This window comes from Pristiophorus japonicus, chromosome 10 (assembly GCF_044704955.1).
Source record: "Pristiophorus japonicus isolate sPriJap1 chromosome 10, sPriJap1.hap1, whole genome shotgun sequence".
NCBI lineage: Eukaryota > Metazoa > Chordata > Chondrichthyes > Pristiophoridae > Pristiophorus > Pristiophorus japonicus.
Genome location: NC_091986.1, coordinates 200,105,685 through 200,132,753, shown reverse-complemented (window position 1 = coordinate 200,132,753; position 27,069 = coordinate 200,105,685). Strand labels below are relative to the sequence as shown.

Below are 27,069 nucleotides of genomic sequence, written 5' to 3'. Positions count from 1 at the left end.
ACGTCAAACTCTTCCTGTTTATATTGGAAAGCCTGTTCCTTCAAGACACAAAGAAGTTCGACTTTTAACCCTCATCTCCCCAAGAAGTTCTGCATCCAACACATCTCTCCAGGATGTCCAACATCAGCCATTAAAACATAAAACAACACAGTGCATAGTGCTGAAGAAATAATTTTTATTGTTTCATAGTATAGCCAGATGGCCAACATTTGAGTATAATTAGAATTAAATATTAAACAATAATTAGAATGTGGAAAACGTGAAAAAGATCTTGTGTGGCAAAAGAGCTTAACAATTTATCAGTGCATCTATAAAATGGTATGTTGTAAAGCTTGCTGTTATAGTAGCTTAAAGCAGTTTATCAAGTAAGCCTCATAACTGCACGGAATGCAGGCTTAAGGTTGTTGAAGATGTGTTTTATCCTGCATATGAATATGGTGGTATTCCCTTCACCCCAAGTCCAGTAATCTGAAACAGAAAGGAATATGGACTCAACGTTAATTTTTATGTCCAGTTATCTCCTGTCTGCCGCTACAGATTCTGATTTGCGCTGGATATTGTTCCATGGGCATCGCTGCCCTCCATGACCTCTCTGATCATTATTTATGTCTGAGCAGAGATAGTGATAGCGTCGGGACCGAACCAGATCGACACGTGCATTTTACAGCATCGATTATGTAGGGGAGGACGAAAACCCCCTCATTTTACCCAGAAGGAAAAGGGCTGTGGGATCAGTCTGTGCTGTGAATTGAAACCGATAACAGTTTGACCTTGGCAGAGCAGTGATTGGACGGGGGAGGACATCGGAGGGCCAATGGTGAGACAGAGTCAGCCCGAAGCATGGGGCTTTCAAGCCAATGGGAGAGCACTTGCTCGAAAACTGGGACTGACTCACAGCCATTATTGGGCTATTGTCTTCCCCATGTTTACACTATGGAAGGAAATTATGCAGATCTTCAGAAAACTACGGAACCCAAAACAAACCAAGGGCCTACACAATGGCTACAGGAGGCCAACCCAATCAACCCCTACTCAAACCTTGAGTAGGTTAGAAAACCTGAATTGGAGGAAAATTATGCAGACCTTCAGAAACCAGGGAACCCAAAACAACCCAAGGGCCTACACAATGGCTACAGGAGGCCAACGCAATCATCACCCATTCAAACCTTGAGTAGGTTAACATCAGTGGAAAAAAACCGCAATAATCTAAAACTGCTGCATTTTTCAAAATCACAAAGCCCACCAATGGGAAGAATCGATTTCAGCAGGAGAGGCGGACTGTATAATCTGGCTATAAAAAGGGGTTTCTGACGTAGTGTGTGTGGTTCCGTGCTTTCGTGATCCAACAACCAGCAAGCCTCTCGACGCTGAAGGAAAACCAGTGTCCGAAGACACCGAAGATAGAAGAAACAAACCACCAGACTGCAGAAAGGCACAGGAGTGAGTATAACCTCTGGTCCCCGGAACTCCCAACTCAGTTAGGCCAGGAAAGGTGGGAGGTTGGACATTGTACTGCTAAACTTGTGTAAAGATTTTCGTTGTGTCCGTTTAGTAGGATTTAGGGGGATTGTTTTGTTGATGTATTGCTGTTTGTTGAGATACACCTTGTCAAATAAATTGGAAGCCTAAAGTTCCTCTTGGAATCACCTTGTCTCAGTTCTATTGTATTACATCTCCTGATCGTGAGTCTTATGTCAGAACAGTGTAAGGGAAGCTAGGAGCGGCTCGAAAACGCTCAACTGTGTGTCACAGGCTAGGGAAGAAGGGGTTAGGAGTGTTTGACACTCACAGGTGCCTCACAGGCTAGGCATAAGCTGTGGGGATGCAAGAATCTCAAAACCCCCCTTCATAAGCTGTGGACACAGTCTCTCCAGGGGTGCTCTTGCAGCACTCAGGGTACCTCACAGGCCAGGCATAAGCTGTGAGGGCAGAAGCCCAGAGAGAGACACCCAAGGCACAACAACACTCCCTGGGAACCCCTTACAGAACATGGTGACCGCGGCAAGACATAAGCAAACAGGAGATGTTAATATAACAGATGAGGTGATAAGAGAGGAAACTAAAATGGAGGAGAGAATTTCCTCATACATTTTTGGCAAGGTGAACCTCACCAAACCTTGGGTGCAAGCCCTCACTCGGGCAGAACGGGTCGAAAGGACAAGGCAGCTCGCAGGGGAAACCCCGCAGTCGTTTGCGGACAGGCTGTGGGTGGTATACCACGTAGCCTGTGGGGAGCTCCTCGACCGGGCGAATCTTTCCGCGGTACAGACTGGCCGCTGGCTGAGGATGCTGGTGGCAAACTGCTTGCCCCGGCTCAAGGCCAGGGCAGAACTGTGGTTCGATTCCTGGGACCCCAACCTCACCGAGGAAGCAGTGGTCAGGCAACTGGCACTGGTCCAATGGAATGGAGGAGGGGAGGAGGAGAAAACCTCCAAAGGTCGGGTAAATGAAGTAAAACCCAATTCCATTCCCAAAAGGGAATGGCACAAGGAGAGTGGTCGCTCGATTGATAAGGAGGGAGTGTGCTACGGGTGCGGGAAAGCTGGGCATTTTAAAAGGGATTGCAGGAGCCCAGTAAAGAGATATGGGGGGAGAAGTTCTTTAGGAGCCGCCCAGAGTGGGGGTAGTAGAGGGAGCTCCTCACCATTCCTTGATGAGATAGTAGCTGCAGTGAGGACAGCGCTGGAGGGGATTGGGAAGGTAGCCACGGCAATAGGCAGGGAAGCACCAGCAACCCTGCCAGTACAGAGGCCATGACTAGCCCAGACCCAGCCTGTATACCTGTGCCCACTAGAATACGACCCCTGGGGACGGCCCTGGGTCAAGATGGAGGTTGAGGGTGTATTGGGTACTTACCTTTTGGACACTGGTGCTTCCAGCACGATAGTCCATTCGGAGGACCCCGCAACCTCACCTCTATCAAACGGGGTGTCGTATCAACTAGTTGGGTTCACAGGAAATGAGAAGGCTGGGTTTTTCTCAGTCCCGCTCGCAGTTCGTTTAGGAGCACAATGGAAGTGCGTCCTGATGAACTGGGAGCAGGTGGGAAAAGGGATCTTGGGGGCTGATTTCATCATCGCTCGCCAGATCCTAGTAGACTTGAGGAATCACTGTCTATGGGGCACAGTGGGCACGGGAGCAGAGGGAAAAGTCATGGTTATTGATAAGAAACAGGGAAAAGGGACTCTGTGTACAATGAAGCTAAAAGTGGGTTACGACCTGGAGGTTCTGGTCGGTAACCCCCGGCCGAGTACCGGGCCTATGTGCAAGCAAATCTTGCAGCATTTGCCACCCATAAACACGATTGTGGGAGAGTCACAGGAGTGGAGGTTAGAATAGATGGGGATTCCATGTCCCGCCCGCAAATGCAGTATGGCTTTCCCCGAGAGGCAGAAGCAGATTTGGAGACAGCTTTAAGCTCACTTGTCGAGCAGGGTGTTTTGAGACCCATAGCACCCATGTCAACTCCCCGCTTTGGCCGGTTAGGAAACCGGACAATTCTTGGAGGGCTACGGTGGATTATAGGGTGCTCAATAAAAACATCCCAGCTTGTGCTCCCACAGTAGCGGCGGTTGCGGATCTGATAGGGGAAATCCCTGCATCCGCAACCACGTTCACAGTGTTGGACATATCCAACGGGTTCTGGTCTATCCCTGTACGGAGGGAAGACCAGTACAAGTTTGCCTTCATCTTCCGGGAACAGCAGTATACATGGAGCTGCCTCTCACAGGGCTTTCATAATAGTCCCAGCATCTTTCACCAATACCTGGCGAACTGCTTAAAAGGCTTCAGCCAACCACACCAGCTGGTCCAGTATATGGACGACCTGTTGTTGTTCACAGACAGCAGTGAGGAACACGGTCCACTGCTGGCCGAACTGCTGGTCTTACTGAAGGAAGGGGGTTTTAAAGTTAACCCCAAGAAAGCCCAGATAGGTCTAATGGAGGTAAAATTCCTGGGCCTGACGATAAGGGCAGGAGAAAGGGCCATTGATGAGGCTAGAAGAAAGGCAGTGCAGGAACTCCCTGTCCCTAGGGATGTGTCGGGGGTAAGTTCTTTCCTGGGAATCACTGGCTACTGTAGGGACTTCATCGAGGACTATGCAGCCACAGCCGCCCCTCTGCTCAGACTCCTACATAAGGGGGTCGAGTGGGAATGGGATGAGGGCTGTGAGGCAGCATTTGTCCGTCTTAAGAGAGACCTGCAGATAGCACCAGCCCCAGGGGCAATTGATGGGGGGGAGGAATTCTTCCTGGAGGTGGCAGCCAGTGGCGACAGCTTAAGTGCAGTGTTGCTCCAGGGGCGAAACGGTCAGCTGAGACCAGTGGTGTACTCCTCCAGGGTCCTCACGGAGGTAGAAAAGGGATACTCCAATTGTGAGAGGCACTTACTGGCCACCCACTGGGCAGTAAAGAGAGCTTAGATCTTTACCGGAATATCCCCCATTACACTCCTCACCCACCATACCCCGACGTAGATGCTGTAGGACGGGAGGATTAAGGACGGGACAGTGAGCAGTGCTAGAATCACTCGCTGGACCCTCCTCCTCTCCCAAATGACTTTAAAGGTCAAGGGCCTCTGTGAGCCCAGGCTCGCAGAAAATTTAATCTATCCAGGGCAGCCGCATAGATGCTCTGTGGAGGGGGTATGGGACATTAACTTTGGATTTCGTGCAGGGATACACCCCACAGGCCGCGAGATCTACGTTGATGGCTCCAGTTCAGTGTCCGCGGGTACAAGACTCATGGGCTGCGGAGTTTGGGATCCCAAGGCAGGGATTGCCTTGGCTCTTAAACTCCCATGCACCCTGAGCGCCCAGCAGGCGGAACTCTCGGCGGTGATGTATGTGGTCACACACCCCGAGGAATTCCCTACCCCATACACGATTTGCTCGGACAGCATGTTCACTTGCAATTCGTGAACAGAGTATCTGGCGATTTGGTCACGCCGGGGGTACACCTCTGTGGATGGAAAGCCCCTTGTGACCAAACCCCTGCTAGAAAAGATCGTGGCTGCAGTGGGAGAAACCGGGGATGTATATATCCAGAAGGTAAAGGCCCACTCCAAAACTGAGCCACGGGGGGAAGGTAACCAGCAGGCAGACCTGCTGGCAAGGGAAGGTGCTCGTACAGGTCGCCCATGGGACCCATACGAGGCAGGCAGGATAGCAGCAGCAAGAAGCAAGCCAGGGACACAAGGGAGCGTAGGGGCGGCTGCGGCCCCGGACCTTAAAGTAGTCCAGATGCAGGATCCGATCCTGAAGGCTGCCTTGGCTGCTATCAAAAAGGGGGAAAAGGCGGAGGGCCCATACAGTGCTGCAGATATTGCTGTGCGGGAAGGCATGTTGTTTAAAGGGGACAAATGGGTAGTGCCGCCACAATACTGGAGGGAATTCCTTCAGCTGGCCCATGCGGGTCCAGGTGCGGGACACCCTGGGCCGGAATCTACCTGGCAACGGGTAGAAAAGGCAGGGTGGTGGCCAGGCCTCCGGGAAGACGTCCGCAACTTCTGTGCGGGCTGTCTGGTTTGCACTGCAAACAACCCTCAGTCCTCAGGCCCCGTAGAACACCTGAACCGGACCCTAAAGGAAAGGCTGCGGAAGGAGACGGGAGACTCACCGAACAAGTGGGTGGAAGTCTTACCGTTGGTCCTCATGGGAATCCGGGCCAGTCAGTCAAAGAGCACAGGGTACTCACCCCATGAGCTGATGACAGGCCGGATCATGAGAACCCCAGTGCATGTGTTGGCGCCGGTTCTCACCGAAGGGCAGCTTCGAGAAGTGAACCGGGACCACTTCGTCAGGAATCTGTTTGAACAGCTTCAACAGATTCACTGGCAGGCGGCCAACAACATGGATAAACAGCACCGTGCCAATCAGGGACGGGTGGCGGTGTATATATTTTCCCTTCCTGTTTTGTTACTTTGTGTTCTGTGCATATGTGTTTAGGTAAGGCAGTGACGGTTGGGTACAGCATGTTATGTTCAGAACATGTTAAGTGGGCCGAGCCTGGAGAGGTCTCTCAAGGCAAGGCCATGTTCTTCTTGCCTTTCAGATGTCAACACCTCCCTACTGGACGTTAGTGATGCTGGTATCGCTAAGGATCTGCACCGGGCACCGAGGGGACACCGAGGACTCCCTGGTTTTCGGATGCTCCGGGGACAAAGCGCCGACAGTGACCACAGGAGAAAGGACTCCGGCGGCAGATAGCCGGGTCACCTACTCCCACGAGGGGAGATGGCCTGGGTGGTTGGGATCGAACTCCACCAAGTACTCCAACCATAAGGACTTTACCCACGGAGAGGTCTCCATCCCCTGCCCGGAGATCACTGTGGCCACTTCCAGAGTGAGAGTGTCAGAAGGCAGGAAGGTATGCCTAACTTGCCAAGGGGACATACCTCTGGGACGGTGGTGGTGGCTCAGAAAGCTCAAGAGGGACGTGGGAGACCGACACTCGGACTGGAAACGTCTGGATAATGATACCTACCGAACCATCATGGGGTCATCTGGCAGGGTAATGGTGTGCTGGGAGAAATGGTGGGCGTACGACCAAGGAATTTATTTGTGTATGTGGGGATCCACTCGCGTGTGTTCAGAGGGGGTCTCCATTGCTTTCTATAGGTGGTGGCAGGATGTCGGGGATGGGGTGGTATGGGCGATTCCAAGAGGTCCCACCTTATGTCACAATGTGGGAGCACACTGTGACAGATACAGACCTCTCGGGTTGTCGGAGCAGGGGAGCACAGGTAATCCTGTGCCCCCAGCACTTGAACGCTTTTGCAAGGCCACAATGCGGGTTCAGCACTGCTGGGGCAGAGCCTATCAATTGCACAATGGAGTTAATGGCCCCTAACCACATGCCTCCACAGGTAGCATATGTAGGCGATGGGACATATTGTGTCACCACAAGTGCCCAATGGTATGAACACGGACCGGGAAGGTGGTGTCCAATACCGTACAGCAGCTTTTGCTTTAAACCCAGGGCAGAGGTTCAAGTGGCACACACCAGAATCACACCCATCCCTGAACCTTCCACGATTCACCTCACGGTACAAAACAACCTCAGCCACCTACAACAATATGCCGCCCAGTTTGGCTATCCCACTACCCCACTACCTGAGAAACTTACAGCCCTCCTCCAGGCAGTGGATTTGTCGCAAAAACATTTTTACACCATGGAGCAGAAAACTGAAATTCTAGCAGGGGAGGGATTTGGGGATACGGGCAGACATACCTGCATGGATCCGGGTGGGATCGCATGCCTTAGTAATCGGCCAACTCCTGATTGTAGCATATCTGCTAGTTACAAGCCGTAAGCTCAGGAGAAAAAGAAAAAGAAAAAGAAAGCAGTTCCTCAGGCTACTACACAGACAGGAGAGCCGTTGCTAAACACTCAAGGCGTGTAAACAAAGCTTGACCGCGACACTTAGGCGGTTTTGTTATTCCCAGGGATGACTGCGTTTTCATACATGGCCCCTGGGGATTCAGCACATTTGTCAACATCAACATGTATCCATGAGATAACAGTAGTACTGTTATGTAGGCTGTTAATAAATTAGATCTACGCTCCTCTAATTCTGCCCTCTTGAGCATCCCTGATTATAAGCACTCAACCATTGGTGGCCATGCTTTCAACTGCCTAGGCCCTAAGGTCTGGAATTCCCTCCCTAAACCTCTCCGGCTCTGCTTCTCTCTTTCCTCCTTAAAATCTACCTCTTTGTCCAAGCTTTTGGTCATCTGCTGTAATTTCTTCTTATGTGGCTCAGTGTCAAATTTTTGTCTGCTAACACTTTTGTGAATCGCCTTGGGACGTTTTAATGCGTTAAAGGCGCTATATAAATACAAGTTGTTGTGTTGTACATGCACAATTTGGTAAAGTATCCTTTGCCAAAAAATATTAGAATCATAGGATTTTACAGCACCGAATACTTATCAAATTTGTATCCACATCCTTTTTAAAAGCTATTGTGGAGTTGTGTCCGAAGGAGTTCTAGAGCTAGCCGGGAAATTCTACCCAGTCGGCCCTCCATATGGTCTGGGCGGAACTCTCGCCAGCTGAGAGGGGAGTGGCATGGCAGATCAGAAAGTTTGCAATTGTGATTCACAGCTCCAGCACTATCGCGATATTATCGGCAATTATCGCATTCTATCGACCGACCTTAAAAATGCCGCCTGCTTGCGGCTGTCTCTGTTTCCATTCTTCATCCATCCCGTCCACAGCTGATGTTACATAAAGTTCGGAGTAATCCTTTCCTCCGAAGCAGCAAGATGTGGTCATGTCAACGGGCAGCTTCACTGTCTGGATCCTCTTACCTGAAGGAAAGATTCTTATCTGTGATTTCTGGGCTTTAGACTTCACTGTCGTTGTGAGCAAAACGACTCCCAAAGCAAGCGCTCTATTCGGAACTCCGACACGGCAAGCGAGCCCCAGGTGGGCAGAGGAAACATTTCAAGGATGCCCTCAAAGCCTCCTTGATAAAGTGCGACATCCCCAGATATACCTTGGAGTCCCTGACCAAAGACCTCCCTAAGTGGAAGATGTGCATCCAGGAGGGCGCTGAGCTCTCGAGTCTCGTCGTCGAGAGCGTGCAGAAATCAAGCGCAGGCAGCGGAAGGAGTGTGCGGCAAACTAGTCCCACCCTCCCTTTCCTTCAATGACTGTCTGTCCCACCTGTGACAGAGACTATAATTCCCGTATTGGACTGTTCAGTCACCTGAGAACTCACTTTTAGAGTGGAAGCAAGTCTTCCCTCAATTTCGAGGGACTGTCGATGATGATGACGATGAGCAAAATGAGGATTTGGATGGACTCAGACTGGATTCAGAGTCTCCTAGCATTGGATTTACTGAGTGTGGATCTAAGGGTGAAGGGGGAGGGGAGTTGCACTGGGTTCTCCCATGCTCCACCGTAACATAGGTGTAATCCCGAAGAAATATCATGAAGTGCCATTTTTAGATATTTATGTTATTTCAGTGTTACGGGGGAGATCGGAAGAGTAACCACGGAAATTCCAGGTGCAAAATTCTAAAATGGAGCGCAAACAAGGAATGAACTTTCTTTGACTGCAATCATCTGCCATAATAAGTTACTAGAGAACTCCGTTGTCTAGCTCCTTAAGGTAGACCTCATGTGATTCCACTGCAACCCGACATCTTCAGCAATGGCTTCTCTTCCCACCTACCACTTTCATCTCTTGAATCCTATGAGTAGCTTCCCTTGACCCTCTCCTCATCCTCATCTACATGCTGCCCCTCGGTGACATCTTCCTCAGCACAGAATCAGCTTTCATTTATATGCTGCTGATGTCCAGCTCGACCTCTTCACCACGTCTCTTGACTCCATAGCAGCCAGACTGTTCACCAAGAAGTCATTGAAGAGTCACAGCTTCCACCAACTGAGTATTAGTGAGTGATTGTATTCACCCGCTCCTGCCACAACCTCCTTTGCCACTGATTCCATCCCCTACCTCAACCTCTCACTCTGGTTAAGTCAGACTGAGCAAAATCTTTGGGCTGGATTTTTGGTTGGAGGCTTCTTCGGGCGCTAATGTCGGTGGGTCGGTAAATTTTGCGGCGAGAAATGGTTTGCGACGGCAGCCAGAAAATTCGGTTGCTGCGCCCTGATTCTGGAGCGGAGCGCTAAGGGAGGCGTTCCACACGTCTCTTAGGACGCTAGGCCGGGTGAGCAACTGAAAATCTGTTGCTGAAGAGCCAGCTTCGGACCGTCCGAAGAGAGGCCTCCCTGCGAGAAAAAAAAAATCGGGACAAAAAACACATAAAACATTCCCGACGAACTACTCCCCCCAAATAAAGGTGGATGGCAAAAAAAAACACAAAGCAATATCAATTTCACTTATCTTTTGCAATCATTTCTTCCCTTAGCGCCCCAGGACAGCTCGGACCGCCTGCTTTCTCTGGCGGTGTCACTAGGGAGCGCTACGAGTGCCGCTCCAAATAAATATCGCATCGCTGTCAAAACTGGGTTGTTGCAGAGCGGCGTGACACTCCTGGGCGGTACTGCTCAGTGCAGCCGCAAAACCGCCACCAAATTTGCCGGTGGGGTGCTGGAAGCTGGCCGTCCAGGTGCTCAGCATTTTGTGACCCATTACCGCCCCCTCTGGGGCGCAAACAGAGGCGCAATCAAAATGAAAATCCAGCCCAAAGTGTCTGTTCAACACAGAGCTGAGCTTCGAACCCTACCTCTTAACCATTACCAAGACCACTTAATTCACCTCTGCAACAATGCTCCATGTCAGTCCTTCCACCGAAACACTTATCCTTTCATCACTTCCACATTTGATTATTCCAAAGCCCTCCTTGTTGGTCCCCCATCCTTTAACATCCAGAAATTACAACTTATCCAAAACTAAGACACCCATCTCCTGTTCTAGAATATAAGAACATAAGAACATAAGAAATAGGAACAGGAGTAGGCCATACGGCCCCTCAAGCCTGCACCGCCATTCAATAAGATCATGGCTGATCCGATCATGGACTCAGATCCACTTTCCTGCCCGCTCCCCATAACCCCTTATCCCCTTGTTGTTTATGAAACTGTCTATTTCTTTCTTACGTTTATTCAATGTCCCAGCTTCCACAGCTCTCTGAGGCAGCGAATTCCAAAGATTTACAACCCTCAGAGAAGAAATTTCTCCTCATCTCTGTTTTAAATGGGCGACCCCTTATTCTAAGATCATGCCCTCTAGTTCTAGGCTCCCCCTTCAGTGGAAACATCCTCTCTGCATCCACCCTGTCAAGCCCCCTCATAATCTTATACATTTCGATAAGGTCACCTCTCATTCTTCTGAATTCCAATGAGTAGAGGCCCAACCTACTCAACCTTTCCTCCCCTCATCCTCAGAATCAACCGAGTGAACCTTCTCTGAACTACCTCCAAAGCAAGTATATCCTTTCGTAAATATGGAAACCAAAACTGCACGCAGTATTCTAGGTGTGGCCTCACCAATACCTTGTACAGCTGTAGCAAGATTTCACTGCTTTTATACTCCATCCCTTTGCAATAAGGGCCAAGATACCATTGGCCTTTCTGATCACTTGCTGTACCTGCATACTATCCTTTTGTGTTTCATGCACAAGTACCCCCAGATCCCGCTGTATTGTGGCACTTTGCAATCTTTCTCCATTTAAATAATAACTTGCTCTTTGATTTTTTTTCTGCCAAAGTACATAACCTCTAGTCCCAATCTCCCCATTTTTGCTGGCCTACATTGGCTCTCGGTCCCCAATACATTAAATTTAAAATACTCATCCTTATCTTCATATCTTTTCCATGGTTTTTCCTCATCTTCTCTCTGCAACGTCCTCCAGTCTTGTAACCCTCACATATCCTTCAGCCCTCTGACTTTTGTAGCCTTCGTCTACCATGGTGGTGGAGTTTTAAGCCTCTCAGACCTTCTCTCAGTATCTCCCTCCCTAAACCTTTCATTTTCTCTCTCCGCCTTTGAAAACCTTTCTTCAACCCATCTTTTTTTAAATTATCCTTCCTAATCTTCTATGGCAAAGCATCCATTCCCCATAGCGACTTCCATTTGTGAAATGTCTTCAGGCATTTTTTTCATTAATGGCACTTATATAAATCCAATTTTCATGACTGACTTATATAATGAACGACATGTTTTACCAATTATCTTTCCTTCCTGCATTTGAGGACGCTGTGGTACTCGGTATTGCAATCATGCAGGAATTGGCAAAACATACCCAATGCAGACAGTCAAAACCGGGGTTAAAATGGCGATCCTATAGATTATGATCTTAAAGTAGGGCATGGTCTATAGATATATATGCATGAAGTAATTCTGATGAACTACAAAAGGCATTGTTGTTGTAATTGTAGATTTGCCTTGTCTGGTAGTACGGAGGGATGTATGAAACTACCATGGTGTGGTAGAACTTGGGTTAGAATCCACAATAGCCCACACGGTGAGTTAATGATCTCAGCCAAGTTAACCGGAGAAGTTTCCTAGTGGGGATGATGGGAAGAGATATTGGACATTGACATGTGGTTCAAAAGTGGCTTGTGAGTGGCTCACCCTCAGCACTAATAACATTCTGCATCAGACCAACAGATGCATTGCTGGCTAGAGAATGTTATGCAGAAGATTAAAGGAAAAAGATAACAATAAACTGGTGTAAAAAATATAATAATGAATTCTGATACTGGTATTGAAGTGTCAAAATGGGAAATTATAGTTTTTTCAAGCACAAAATTGGACATCGCCGTTTACATATTTAATTGATTTACCTGTTTCTGGGTCAATACGCAGGACTCGTCCACCCTTGTAACAGGCAACCCAAAGTTTTCCCTCTGCATCGATGCACTGTCCATCTGGAATAGCCTCCGCTTGTTCAAGCTTGTACATAAGTCTTCGATTTGCTATACAGTAATGTAAAAAAATAAAGTCTTATTCATTACGAACGCACATCCCTTCCATGAACAAGGTGGCGATGAGCAATGTTCCTGTTAAGCTGTGCGGCCGAGCAGTGCTCTGCAGGTCCCATGCAGGTCGCTTGCCAGCTTCACAATGGGAAAAGCTGTGCATGCGTGGAAATTTGAATGGGCTATTTGCCCACAAAAAATAATTAAAGGGAACATAGATGACAACAACAACAACTTGTATTTATATAGCGCCTTTAACGTAGTGAAACTTCCCAAGGCACTTCACAGGAGTATTATAAGACAAAAAATTTGACATCGAGCCGCATATGTACAAATTAGTGCAGGTGACCAAAAGCTTGGTCAAAGAGGTAGGTTTTAGAGTGTCTTGAAGGAGGAAAGAGAGGGAGAGAGGTGGAGAGGTTTAGAGAGGGAGCTCCAGAGCTTGGGGCCGAGGCAACAGAAGGCACGGCCACCAATGGTCGAGCAATTATAATCAGGGATGCTCAAGAGGGCAGAATTAGAGGAGCGCAGACATCTTGGGGAGTTGTGGTGCTGAGGGGAGAGATAGGGAGGGGCGAGGCCATGGAGGGATTTGAAAATAAGGATGAGAATTTTGAAATCGAGTTGTTGCTTAACGGGAAGCCAATGTAGGTCAGCGAGCACAGGGGTGATGGATGAACAGGACTTGGTGCGAGTTAGGACACGGGCAGCCGAGTTTTGGATCACCTCTAGTTTACATAGAGTAGAATGTGGAAGGCCAGCCAAGAGTGCGTTAGAATAGTCAAGTCTACAGGTAACAAAGACATGGATGAGGGTTTCAGCAGTGGATTAGCTGAAGCAAGAGCGGAGACGGGTGATGAGACGGAGGTGGAAATGGGCGGTCTTAGTTATGCTGCGGATATGTGGTCGAAAGCTCATTTCAGGTTCAAATATGACACCAAGGTTCCGAACAGTCTGGTTCAGCCTCAGACAGAAGTTGGGGAGAGGGATGGTGTCAGTGCCTAAGGAACGTAGTTTGTGGTGGGGACTGAAAACAATGGCTTCGGTCTTCCCAATATTCAATTGGAGAAATTACAAGTTGCCTCCTTCATGGGGGTAGAAATGCCCGTGTATTATTTTGACCATTTACCGTCAAATTCCTGTGCGTGCTACGGGTTAATGATGTTATTAAAATAACGGACACGAGAGCTTGATGTAAATGCGTTAACTGGTGCACTAATTATACGATGTAACTATTTGTACTGCACCTTTTTGACTGAGAGGCGACAAGCCCCGCCCCCTCAAACTCCGCCCCCCCCCCCCCCCTCCACCTCCCGGCCTGAATCATTCCATGCGCGTGGTGCCGAGAAGCAGGACCTGAAGCTCTGACTCAACCCACCACCCCGGCCGGCCTGGGCCCGCCAGCGAAAGAGAGGCTGGGGGGAGGAGGAAAGAGAGGCTGGGGGGAGGGGAGAGAGGCTGGGGGTAGAGAGAGAGGCTGTGGGGGAGAGAGAGGCTGCGGGGGAGGGGCGGGGGGGGAGAGTGAGACGAGGGGAGAGAGAGGCAGGGGGGTGGAGAGAGAGGCTGGGGGGGAAGAGAGAAAGAGAGGCTGGAGGGGAGAGAGAGACTGGGGGGAGAGAGAGAGAAATACTGGTGGGGGGGTTGGGGGGTGAGACACAGGTGGGGGGGATGATGGATCACGTTCATCCAAACCTCTATAAGGGACATCGTTGGAGTAGATGATATCCAGAAGTCATGACACTGTCACTATTCACTTCATACCCAATAAACCTGTTAACAATCCGTACACAATGCCTGCCCATCAATGTTGGGGTGGAGGGGGGCAGGAGGATGCACTTGCACTGAGATAAGGCACTTTGGCTGGCCCTTGCTGTCTTCTGGGGAGCTCTGTCCCCTGTCGCTTCAGAAAGTCAACGTGGATCGAGTTACAATTTGCAAAGTCAGTGAGATCTTGGGATGGACAGTTCCAGTTACACATTCCTGTGAAACCTCAGGGTGTGGCTTATCTTCCAAGGGGACCAATCAGAAACAAAGGGTGGAGCATGTTGGCCATTTTTGCAGTACAAATAAGCACGTCGCTAATTATACCGCATAGAAGAATTTCAACCGCCGTTGTCACATCAGCAAACACAGCGGCGCAATCTGTTTTAGTGATGTTGGTTGAGGGATGAAAGTTGGCCTAAACTCTGGCAGAACTGCCTATTCTTCTGAGATTAGTGCCATGGAGCCATTATCATCTACCTGAACCACTGGAACAAACAAGACAGGATTTTGGTTCAACACCTAATCAAAGGATAGCACCGCTGGAAGTATAGCACTCCCTCAGTCCTGCACTGGAATCCCAGCCTAGATCATATACTAAAGTCCCGGGCCCACAACCTGAGATACGAGTGCTACTAACGGAGCCAAGCTGACATAACATGGCAGGGCTGAAGTGGGGGCAAGTAAGCAAAAGAAACTTCAACAAAAGTTTGTCTAAAAAGTGTTTACATGTATGTGTCTGCTGTGGCTCAGTGAGTAGTGCACTTACCTCTGAGTCAAAAGGTGGTGGGCTCAAGTCCCACTCCAGGAACTTGAGCACTTAAAGCTAGGCTGACTCTCCAGTGCAGTACTGAACGAATGCTGTACTGTCAGAGGTGCCAGATGAGATGTTAAACCGAGGCCCCAACTGCTCTCTCAGGTGGATGTAAAAGATCCCATTGCACTATTTCAAAGATAAGTAGGGGAGTTATCCCTGGTGTCCTGGCCAATATTTATCCCTCAGTCAACATAACAAAACAGATTATCTGATCATTATCACATTGCTGTTTTTGGGAGCTTGCTATGCGCAAATTGGCTGCCGTGTTTCCCACATTACAACAGTGACTACACTTCAAAAGTACTTAATTGTCTGTAAAGCACTTTGCGATGTCCAGTGGTCGTGAAAGGCGCTATATAAATGCAAGTCTTTAGTTAAAACCCTATTGCCATTAACAAAAGATGAACATTAGTCATGGACCAAATCAATGAATATAAGCAATATTAGGGAGCAGCACAGGGTGCTGGAGTCTCAATGTGCTGCCTGAGATCGGTAGGACTCAGGTTCCTACACACTAACCTTGCATTGTTGACTTCCCTATCTCAGCTGTGTCACTATAGCGAGACACCAAGAGGCAATCGGGCATTTCTCCCTGGGCATGGAGGGGCAAATCAGAGGAAGAGTCAACCCAGTGCCTTTCCCACACACACCCTGTCAGCACAGAGAGAGGCTCAGGAATAGCTTTGCCCATTTGTCCTTGCAGCCAACTATAATTTATTGCACAGCAACAGAGAGGCCAAGAATATACCTTTCTAGAAAAAAATGTACACATCACAAAATGGCTCATTCCAACATGTGACCAAGTACGTTTTAAAATATACTTACAGATCTTTCCTGAGTGTAGGTCATAGTCAAACGCATCCACAGCAAAAGATAAGCTGTCTATATAATAAAAGGTCTTGTGATCCAGTGACCAGTCCAGACCATTAGAAATGTCCACTTGGTCAAAGTGCTTGACCACAGAGTGATCAGACTGCAGAGCATAGAGAGATCCCTGCTGCCTTTCGACTTCAGCTGGACGAGTCTCAATTGCCATGGTCCCTGTAGCAGAAGTCAGTGTTAGCCCTGTAAATACTAACCATTGAAGTTTTCCTAATACATTAATAGCACATGCAAAGAGTATGCAGTAATTTCTGATATTGAGAATATAGGGATGATTCCACAATTCCATGCTTCCAATAGAGGAGTCACATTCATAGGGAGTGTGAGGTAGAGATAATATAAGTTGGGATCACAGAATAACTCCATTATATTCTATAATATGTCATAATCACAGAAACTGGCCATTCGGCCCAATCAGTCCATGTCGGTGTTTATGCTCCACTCGAGCCTCCTCCCATCTTTCCTCACCTAACTCTATCAGCTTAACTCTATATTCCCTTCTCCCTCATGTGCTTGTCTAGCCTCCCCTTAAATGCATCTATACTATTCGCTTCAACCACTCCCTGTGGTAGTGAGTTCCACATTCTCGTCACTCTCTGGGTAAAGATGTTTCTTCTGAATTCCCGATTGGATTTCTTGCTGACTATCTTATACTGATGGCCTCTAGGTTTGCTCTTCCCCTCAAGTGGAAACACTTGCTGTATCTACTCTATCAAAACCTTTCATAATTTTAAAGACCTCTATTAGGTCATACTAGGTCACTTTCAAGAGAAAAGAAACCCAGCCTGTTCATCCTTTCCAAATAGGTATACCCTTGCATTTCTTGATATATCAAAAAGGGTCATATCACCACCAGCAAAAAAATGGATTCAAGACTTAAGAACATATAAAAATTAAATTAAATCATATTTTGTATTCATTCACGGGATGTGGGTTTTGTCAACAAGGCCAAAGTTTATTACCCATCCCTAATTGCCCTTGAGAAGGTGGCAGTGAATCACCTTCTTGAACATAACCGTGTGGCTTGGTAGGCCATTTCAGAGTGCAGTAAAGAGTCAACCACATTGCTGTGGGTCTGGGGTCACCTACCTACAACCTCTTGCAAATCCACTGGGAGGGTAGGCAAATCAACGTCAGTGTTCTCAATCAGGCCAACATCCCCACCATCGAAGCACTGACCACACACGACCAGCTCCGTTGGGCGGGCCACAATGTCCGCATCCCAACACGAGACTCCCAAAGCAAGCGCTCTATTCAGAACTCCTACATGGCAAGCGAGCCCCAGGTGGGCAGAGGAAACATTTTAAGGACACCCTCAAAGCCTCCTTGATAAAGTGCAACATCCCCACTGACACCTGGGAGTCCCTGGCCAAAGATCGCCCTAAGTGGAGGAAGAGCATCTGGGAGGGTGCTGAGCACCTCGAGTCTCGTCGCCGAGAGCATGCAGAAAACAAGCGCAGGCAGCGGAAGGAGTGTGCGGAAAACCAGACTACCCACCCCACCCTTTCCCACCTGTGACAGAGACTGTAATTCCCATATTGGACTGTACAGTCACCTGAGAACTCACTTTTAGAGTTGAAGCAAGTCTTCTTCGATTTCAAGGGACTGCCTCTGATGATGATGGGCCAGACTGGATAACGACAGCAGATTTTCTTCGCTAAAGGACATTAGTGAACCAGATGGGTTTTTACAACAGTCCAGTAGTTTCCTGGTCACCATTACTGACATTCACTTTTTATTCCAGATTTATCTAAATTTAAATTCCCCAGCTGCCCTGGTGGGATTTGAACTCATATCTCTGGATCATTAATCCAGACCTATGGATTACTAGTCCAGCAACATTACCACTATGCTATCGTACCCCTTGTGTGTATGATACCTTTTTTTAAGTTAAAATATCAGAACATAATTTCAAGTCTGTCACATAATCTAGTTATTAGTCTAGATATTCATAGTCAATGGGTAGAAAATCTAGCAAGCTTTGTAATTTACTTGATCTTCAGAGTTGTGCTTTAGGATATCACTTGTACCCTTTCATTACTGCCTTTTAAATTGGACTGTTCAGTCACCTAAGAACTCACTTTTAGAGTGGAAGCAAGTCTTCCTCGAATTCGAGGAATGTCTATGATGATTAAATTCTATGGATAAATCTTCGAAACCTCTTGATTCGTTTACTGCCCAAACCGGCAACCTCCACCATCTAGAAGGACATGGGCAGCAGGTGCATGAGAACACCACCACCTTCAAGTCACACACCTTACTAAGAAATAGGAGCAGGAGTAGGCCATAGGGCCCCATAAGCCTGCATCACCATTCAATAAGATCATGACAGATCTTCTACCTCAACTCCACTTTCCCGCACTATTCCCACATCCCTTGATTCCCTTAATGTCCAAAAATTTATCGATCTCTGTGGTGAATACACTCAACAATTGAGCTTCCACAGCCCTCTGGGATAGAGAATTTCAAAGATTCACCACCCTCTGAGTGAAGAAATGTCTCCACATCTCAGTCCTAAATTGGTGATCCATTCCGCCGTCATCCAACTGCCTTTTTAAGTCTAAAGTACCTTACCTAAGGTAGATTAAAGTAGACCTGATCAACACAAGGGTAAAATGGTGAAAGCCAATTTCAGCAAAGCTGTATGTGGACGGAGATGTAAAATGCAAAATTGGTTGTGACTAACCTGCAAAGAAACGTCCAGCAGGGTCCACTTTGCCATCATTAAATCTGTTGTTTGCTTTATCTTGGTCGACCAGGGCTATGTCAGTAACGGTTTCCTTTTCAAAGTCGAGAAAGGCAAACCTTTTTCCAACTGCCAGAACATATCCCCCTGATCTCCGAGGGACCACTGATCCAACAGGAGCATCTGAGGGAAGATAGACGTGTACAATTCAATAACGTGGCTCATCCTGCAAATACTGATGCTGTTATAGATGCAGCAACATCACTCAAGGTGTAGACGATTAAGAAGCAGCCCCGATCACAATAGACAATGGCTCGCATGCAGACTGTTCGTCTGGTGCACAGATTGAACAAAGGAACAGCCATCTCGAAACCAGACAATGCTGTTGAAAGCGAGACATGCCTACAGGCTACAGCCAATTCAAAACTGCCAACAGAGACTACCAGTCGTGCTCGAACAGGTTTTGGTGCCGTCGCCATAGGGGGCCATCAGGTGAAGCAATTCAGAGATTGCGATTATAAAAACAGAAAATGCTGGAAATACTCAGCAGGTCAGGTAGCATCTGAGAGAAACAGAGTTAACGTTTCAGGTCGATGACCTTTCATGAGAACTGGAAAAAGTTAGAGATGTAACAGGTTTTAAGCAAGTCAGAGCAGGTCTCCAATCGGCTTAGAAACATAGAAACATAGAAAATAGGTGCAGGAGTAAGGCATTCGGCCCTTCTAGCCTGCACCGCCATTCAATGAGTTCATGGCTGAACACGCAACTTCAGTACCCCATTCCTGCTTTCTCGCCATACCCCTTGATCCCCCTAGTAGTAAGGACTACATCTAACTCCTTTTTGAATATATTTAGTGAATTGGCCTCAACAACTTTCTGTGGTAGAGAATTCCACAGGTTCGCCACTCTCTGGGTGAAGAAGTTTCTCCTCATCTCAGTCCTAAATAGCTTACCCCTTATCCTTAGACTGTGACCCTTGGTTCTGGACTTCCCCAACATTGGGAACATTCTTCCTGCATCTAACCTGTCTAAACCCATCAGAATTTTAAACGTTTCTATGAGATCCCCTCTCATTCTTCTGAACTCCAGTGAATACAAGCCCAGTTGATCCAGTCTTTCTTGATATGTCAGTCTCGCCATCCCGGGAATCAGTCTGGTGAACCTTCGCTGCACTCCCTCAATAGCAAGAATGTCCTTCCTCAAGTTAGGAGACACAATACTCCAAGGCCTCACCAAGGCCCTGTACAACTTATAGTAACACTTCCCTGCCCCTGTACTCAAATCCCCTCGCTATGAAGGCCAACATGCCATTTGCTTTCTTAACCGTCTGCTGTACCTGCATGCCAACCTTCAATGAATGATGTACCATGACACCCAGGTTTCGTTGCACCTCCCCTCTTCCTAATCTGTCACCATTCAGATAATAGTCTGTCTCTCTGTTTTTACCACCAAAGTGGATAACCTCACATTTATCCACATTATACTTCATCTGCCATGCATTTGCCCACTCTCCTAATCTATCCAAGTCACTCTGCTGCCTCATAGCATCCTCCTTGCAGCTCACACTGTCAACCAACTTAGTGCCATCCGAAATTTGGAGATACTACATTTAATCCCCTCGTCTAAATCATTAATGTACAAAGTGAACAGCTGGGGCCCCAGCACAGAACCTTGCGGTACCCCACTAGTCACTGCCTGCCATTCTGAAAAGTACCCATTTACTCCTACTCTTTGCTTCCTGACTGCCAACCAGTCTCAATCCACGTCAGCACACTACCCCCAATCCCTTGTGCTTTAACTTTGCACATTAATCTCTTGTGTGGGACCTTGTCGAAAGCCTTCTGAAAGTTCAAATATACCACATCAACTGGTTCGCCCTTGTCCACTCTACTGGAAACATCCTCAAAAAATTCCAGATTTGTCAAGCATGATTTCCCTTTCACAAATCCATGCTGACTTGGACCTATCATGTCACCTCTTTCCAAATGCGCTGCTATGACATCCTTAATAATTGATGCCACCATTTTACCCACTACCGATGTCAAGCTGACCGGTCTATAATTCCCTGTTTTCTCTCTCCCTCTTTTTTTAAAAAGTGGTGTTACATTGGGTACCCTCCAATCCATAGGAACTGATCCAGAGTCAATGGAATGTTGGAAAATGACTGTCAATGCATCTGCTATTTCCAAGGCCACCTCCTTAAGTACTCTGGGATGCAGACCATTAGGCCCTGGGGATTTATCGGCCTTCAATCCCATCAATTTCCCCAACACAATTTCCAGACTAATATGGATTTCCCTCAGTTCCTCCTTCTTACAAGACCCTCTGACCCTTTTGATATCCGGTAGGTTGTTTGTGTCCACCTCAGTGAATACCGAACCAAAGTACTTGTTCAATTGGTCTGCATTTCTTTGTTCCCCATTGTGACTTCCCCTGATTCTGACTGCAGGGGACCTACATTTGTCTTTACTAACCTCTTTCTCTTTACATATCTATAGAAGCTTTTGTAGTCCGTCTTAATGTTCCCTGCTGCTTCCTCTCGTACTCTATTTTCCCTGCCCTAATCAAACCGTTTGTTTCCTCTGCTGAGTTCTAAATTTCTCCCAGTCCCCGGGTTCGCTGCTATTTCTGGACAATTTGTATGCCACTTCCTTGGCTTTAATACTATCTCTGATTTCCCTTGATAGCCACGGTTGAGCCACCTTCCCTTTTTTATTTTTACGCCAGACAGGGATGTACATTTGTTGTAGTTCATCCATGCGTACTCTAAATGACTGCCATTGCCCATCCACTGTCAACCCCTTAAGTATCATTTGCCAATCTATCCTAGCCAAGTCACGCCTCATACCTTCAAAGTTACCCTTCTTTAAGTTCTGGACCATGGTCTCTGAATTAACTGTTTCATTCTCCATCCTAATGTAGAATTTCACCATATTATGGTCACTCTTCCCCAAAGGGCCTCGCACAACGAGATTGCTAATTAATCCTCTCTCATTACACAACACCCAGTCTAAGGTGGCCTCCCCCCTAGTTGGTTCCTCGACATATTGGTCTGGAAAACCATCCCTTATGCACTCCAGGAAATCCTCCTCCACCGTATTGCTTCCAGTTTGGTTAGCCCAATCGGTATGCGTATTAAAGTCACCCATGATAACTGCTGCACCTTCATTGCATGCACCCCTAATTTCCTGTTTGATGCCCTCCTCAACATCACCACTATTGTTTGGAGGTCTGTACACAACTCCCACTAACGTCTTCTGCCCTTTGGTGTTCTGCAGCTCTACCCATATAGATTTCACATCATCCAAGCTAATGTCCTTCCTAACTATGCATTAATCTCCTCTTTAACCAGCAATGCTACCCAACCTCCTTTTCCTTTTATTCTATCCTTTCTGAATGTTGAATACCCTTGGATGTTGAGTTCCCAGCCCTGATCATCCTGGAGCCACGTCTCTGTAATCCCAATCACATCATATCTGTTAACATCTATTTGCACAGTTAATTCATCCACCTTATTACGGATACTCCTTGCATTAAGACACAAAGCCTTCAGGCTTGTCTTTTTAACACACTTTGTTCCTTTAGAATTTTGCTGTAATGTGGCCCTTTTTCTTTTTTGCCTTGGGATTCTCTGCCCTCCACTTTTACTATTCTCTTTTCTATCTTTTACCTCTATCTCCCTTTTATTTCCCTCTGCACACCAGCCACCACACGGGCTTGACAGAGCTAGGCCTTGGTCGAGTGGCAAGGATTACCCTGTACTATGTGGGAAGTCAGGGACGCTGACGACTACATATGCGGGAAGTGCATCCGCCTGCAGCTCCTGACGGACCGCATTGCGGCACTGGAGTTGCAGGTGGATTCATTCTGGAGAATCCACGATGCTGAGTTTGACGTGAATAGCACGTTTAGCGAGTTGCTCACACCGCAGGTAAAGGGTACTCAGCCAGATTGCAAATGCGTGACCAGCAGGAAGAGCAGTGTAAGGAAGATAGGGCAGGGGTCCCCTGCGGTCAACCCCTGCAACACAGATACACTGCTTTGGGTACTGTTGAGGGGATGACTCATCAGGGGAGGGCAGCAGCAGCCAAGTTCCGTGGGGGGCTCTGCTGCACAGGAGGGCAGGAAAAAGAGTGGGAGAGCTATAGTGATAGGGGATTCGATTGTAAGGGGAATAGATAGGCATTTCTGCGGCCTGCATAGGTTCCCATCCCCCTGCCATATTAGTTCAACTCCTCCCCAACAGCACGAGCAAACACTCCCCCTAGGACATTGGTTCCGGTCCTGCCCAGGTGTAGACCGTCCGGTTTGTTCTGGTCCCAACTCCCCCAGAACCGGTTCCAATGACCCAGGAATTTAAATCGTTCCCTTCTGCACCACTCCTCAAGCCACATATTCATCTGAGCTATCCTGCGATTCCTACTCTGACTAGCATGTGGCACTGGTAGCAATCCTGAGATTACTACTTTTGAGGTCTTACTTTTTACTTTTGCTCCTAGCTCCCTAAATTCGTCTCGTAGGACCTCATCCTGTTTTTTACCTATATCGTTGGTACCTATGTGTACAACGACAATTGGCTTTTCACCCTCCCTTTTCAGAATGTCTTGCACCCACTCCGAGACATCCTTGACCCTTGCACCAGGGAGGCAACATACCATCCTGGAGTCTCGGTTGCGGCCGCAGAAATGCCTATCTATTCCCCTTACAATCGAATCCCCTATCACTATAGCTCTCCCACTCTTTTTCCTGCCCTCCTGTGCAGCAGAGCCCCCCACGGTGCCATGAACTTGGCTGCTGCTGCCCTCCCCTGATGAGTCATCCCCTCAACAGTACCCAAAGCGGTGTATCTGTGTTGCAGGGGGATGACCGCAGGGGACCCCTGCCCTACCTTCCTTACACTGCTCCTCCTGCTGGTCACGCATTTGCAATCTGGCTGAGTACCCTTTACCTGCGGTGTGAGCAACTCGCTAAACATGCTATTCACGTCATTCTCAGCATCGTGGATTCTTCAGAATGAATCCACCTGCAACTCCAGTGCCGCAATGCAGTCCGTCAGGAGCTGCAGGCGGATGCACTTCCCACATATGTAGTCGTCAGCGTCCCTGACTTCCCACATAGTACAGGGTAATCCTTGCCACTCGAACAAGGCCTAGCTCTGTCAAGCCCGTGTGCAACGGTCACCACACGTTAAAAAAAATCCACGCACAAGCATCTTCCATCCTTCAAGATTCAGTTCGGGATCTGGACTATTAGGTCCTTCATTGAAACACCTGTGAACTTTTTGACGTGGAAGCAAGTCATCCTCGATTCGAGGGATTGCCTATGATGATAAGCAAGTGTACAGAGGCAGGGAAAGTGGGGAAGGGAAGGAAGGCAGGAGTGATTAAATAACAAAAGGAATGATGAGGCAAGCATCGATTAAGAGGCCACAGAAATAGTGGAGTCTGTCAACAAAAAAAGGTGATTGAAAAGAATGATTGGGCTGTAGAAATGTGAAACAGAGGCAGGACCTACCACAAGAGCAAAATACTGCGGACGCTGGAATCTGAAATAAAAACAGAAAATGCTGGAAATCTCAGCAGGTCAGGCAGCATCTGTGGAGAGAAACAGAGTTAACGTTTTGGGTCTGTGAGCCTTTTTTCAGAACTGGAAAAGTTCGAGATGTAACAGATTCTTAAGGAAGTGCAGGGGCAGGGAAAAGGAGAGGGGAGGAAAGAACAAAAGGGAAGGTCTGTGATAGGGTGGAAGGCAGGAGAGATTAGAGAGACAAAAGGGTAGATGGGCAAAAATGAGATGGTAATGGTACAAGTTAGGCAACAAAAGATGAGTCAAGAGGGGGTGTGAATGGCGGAATTATCACCTGCTGCCCCAGGAAAGAGAATAAAAAGATGGCGTTTGTAAAAAGAAAAGAGGAATGGGGAAAAAAATATGGGAAGTAGTTCTGGTTTGAAATTGTTGGACTCGATGTTGAGTGCCTAAACGAAAGATGGGTTTGACATGTCAGTTTGATGAGTCACATGGAATTGGTGCACCAGGCCTCAATCGCCTGACCTGTCAATCATTTAAGGTAAGCTCATGATCGAAGCCTACTCTACCAATCATTGAGGCAGAACGAATGGTACTCACGCCCCAACCAGGAAGAATGTATAAGGAGAGGGCGTCGGGGACGAAAGAGCACTGCAGTCGGAGGTTAGAGCGGCAGGAGAATGGAAGAAGATGCAACAGCCTTGAGTACGACGGACTGATCGCCCGGTGGAACTCAAAGACCACTCTCTGCTTCGGAAATGTGTGAAATCGGTTAAAGTTTTTTTTAAAACAGAAAATGCGGGAAACACTCAGTACGTCAGGCAGCATCTGAGGAAAGAGAAACAGATTTAATGTTTCAGCTCGATGACCTTCCATCGGAACAATTCTCTTTCTCTCTCCACATATGCTGTGCATTTACAGCATTTTCTGTTTGTATTTCAGATTTCCAGCATCGGCAGTATTTTGCTTTCGTATTTAAAGAAAGATGTTTAGCCTTAATCTGATTTGTTTGTGTAGTACTTGTCCGAAGTTACCCGACCAGAGATTATCAACCCTTTATAAGGGCTGGTATTTGGATTGTGAAGACAAGCCCTACAGTTGGTAACGGTTTCCTTCTCCCCATCTAGCAAGGTAAACCTTTTTCCAACTGCCAGAACATATCCCCTGATCGCCGAGGGACCACAGAGCCAACAGGAGCATCTGCGGGACGATAGACGTGTACAATTCTATAACGTGACTCATCCTGCCCTCTTCCCCACCTCATGTTCTTCCCTTTCCATGGGTATTGGCAGCCCTCCAGAACCTCGAATTATGTCAGCAGTGGCTCAGTGGGTAGCACTCTCGCCTCTGAGTCAGAAGGTTGTGGGTTCAACATAGAAACATAAAAACATAGAAAATTGGTGCAGGAGCAGGCCATTCGGCCCTTCGAGCCTGGACCACCATTCAATATAATCGTGGCTGATCATGCAACTTCAGTACCCCACTCCTGCCTTCTCTCCATACCCACTGATCTCTTTAGCTGTAAGGCCCACATCTAACTCCCCTTTGAATATATCCAACGAACTGGACTCAACAACTTTCTGTGGTAGAGAATTCCACAGGTTCACAATTCTCTGGGTGAAAAAGTTTCTCCTCATCTCAGTCCTATATGGCTTACCCCTTATCCTTAGACTGTGACCCCTAGTTCTGGACTTCCCCAACATCGGGAACATTCTTCCTGCATCTAACCTGTCCAATCCCATCAGAATTTTATATGTTTCTATGAGATCCCCTCTCATTCTTCTAAATTCCAGTGAATATAAGCCTAGTCGATCCAGTCTTTCTTCATTTGTCAGTCCTGCCATCCCGGGAATCAGTCTGGTGAACCTTCACTATCAAGAACGCCCTTCCTCAGATTAGGAGACCAAAACTGCACACAATACTCAAGGTGTGGTCTCACCAAGTCCCTGTACAACTGCAGCAAGACCTCCCTGCTCCTATGAAGGCCAACATAACTGCCTGCCGTACTTGCATGCCTACTTTCAATGACTGATGTACCATGACACCCAGGTCTTGTTGCACTTCCCCTTTACTCATCTGTCACCATTCAGATAATAATCTGCCTTCCTGTTTTTGCCACCAAAGTATCATCTGCAAATTTGGAGATATTACATTCAATGCCTTCGTCTAAATCATTTATATATATCGTAAATAGCTGGGTTCAAGCCCATATACCCACACTCTGCATGTTTAATAATTATGTTACCTACTTCTCCATGCATGATTTACTGCTGTTTTGTGAATATGAAATTTCAACCAATCAGGTGCCAGTGTGACACAAAATGAGGATATAAAAAGTTTGATGGGAAAAATGCATTTTAGATGCAATACTTTTATCGTCTAGCAGCTATAGAGAGGAGAGAATTCAATGGAGAGAATGTCCCAGGCAGTTTGGTTAGTCCTCCTATTCTTCATTTTAGAGGGAAAAAAATCTAAATTTCTATCACGGGCAATAACTGGGCTCCTATATCTCACCGTGTCCTGGCCAATATTTATCCCTCAATCAACATAACGAAAACAGCTTATCTGGTCATTATCACATTGCTGTTTGTGGGAACTTGCTGTGCGCAAATTGGCTGCCGCGTTTCCTACATTACAACAGTGACTACACTTAAAAAGTACTTCATTGGCTGTAAAGTGCTTTGGGACATCCGGTGGTCGTGAAAGGCGCTATATAAATGTAAGTCTTTCTTTCTTTCTGAAGGTGACGGTTTATGCACATTTTAATAAAAGGAAATAACAATTGCCATATATAAGGCTAGGAATGGAACTGTCCCATGTTAAGACAACCTTTGCTTACCAACGTGTACGGTTTTTACTTGTTTGGTGGCTGCATTCCAGCAGCACACCTTCTGTCCTGTGATATCCACATACACAAGGCAACCGTGCTTTTCTTCCCAAACTGGGCTCTCTCCAATTCTGCTCTTGTCCTTCACGACACACTCGATCTTAATGGAAGCCAT

General features: G+C 47.4%; 1 protein-coding gene across 1 annotated transcript; it reads right to left on the bottom strand.

Annotated features, from left to right (window-relative positions):
• Positions 1 to 155: 155 nt before the first annotated feature.
• Positions 156 to 27,069, bottom strand: LOC139274898 (regucalcin-like). Its single transcript, XM_070891623.1, has 6 exons — positions 26,907 to 27,069; positions 18,542 to 18,724; positions 15,799 to 16,014; positions 12,261 to 12,392; positions 8,157 to 8,311; positions 156 to 468 (listed from the first exon to the last, which is right to left on the bottom strand). The coding sequence occupies exons 1-6, from the start codon at positions 27,067 to 27,069 to the stop codon at positions 418 to 420; spliced, it is 900 nt and encodes a 299-aa protein (XP_070747724.1). The 3' UTR covers positions 156 to 417.

Bases quoted from the DNA above. Each gene is read 5' to 3' on its own strand.
- LOC139274898 (XM_070891623.1), bottom strand. From the start codon at position 27,069: ATGGCTTCCATTAAGATCGAGTGTGTCGTGAAGGACAAGAGCAGAATT. The intron at 12,393-15,798 runs GTAAGTATATTT...ATTACTGTATAG, and splicing joins CCTACACTCAGGAAAGATCT to CAAATCGAAGACTTATGTAC. The intron at 469-8,156 runs GTCGGTCGATAG...TTTCTGTTTCAG, and splicing joins AAGCAGGCGGCATTTTTAAG to ATTACTGGACTTGGGGTGAA.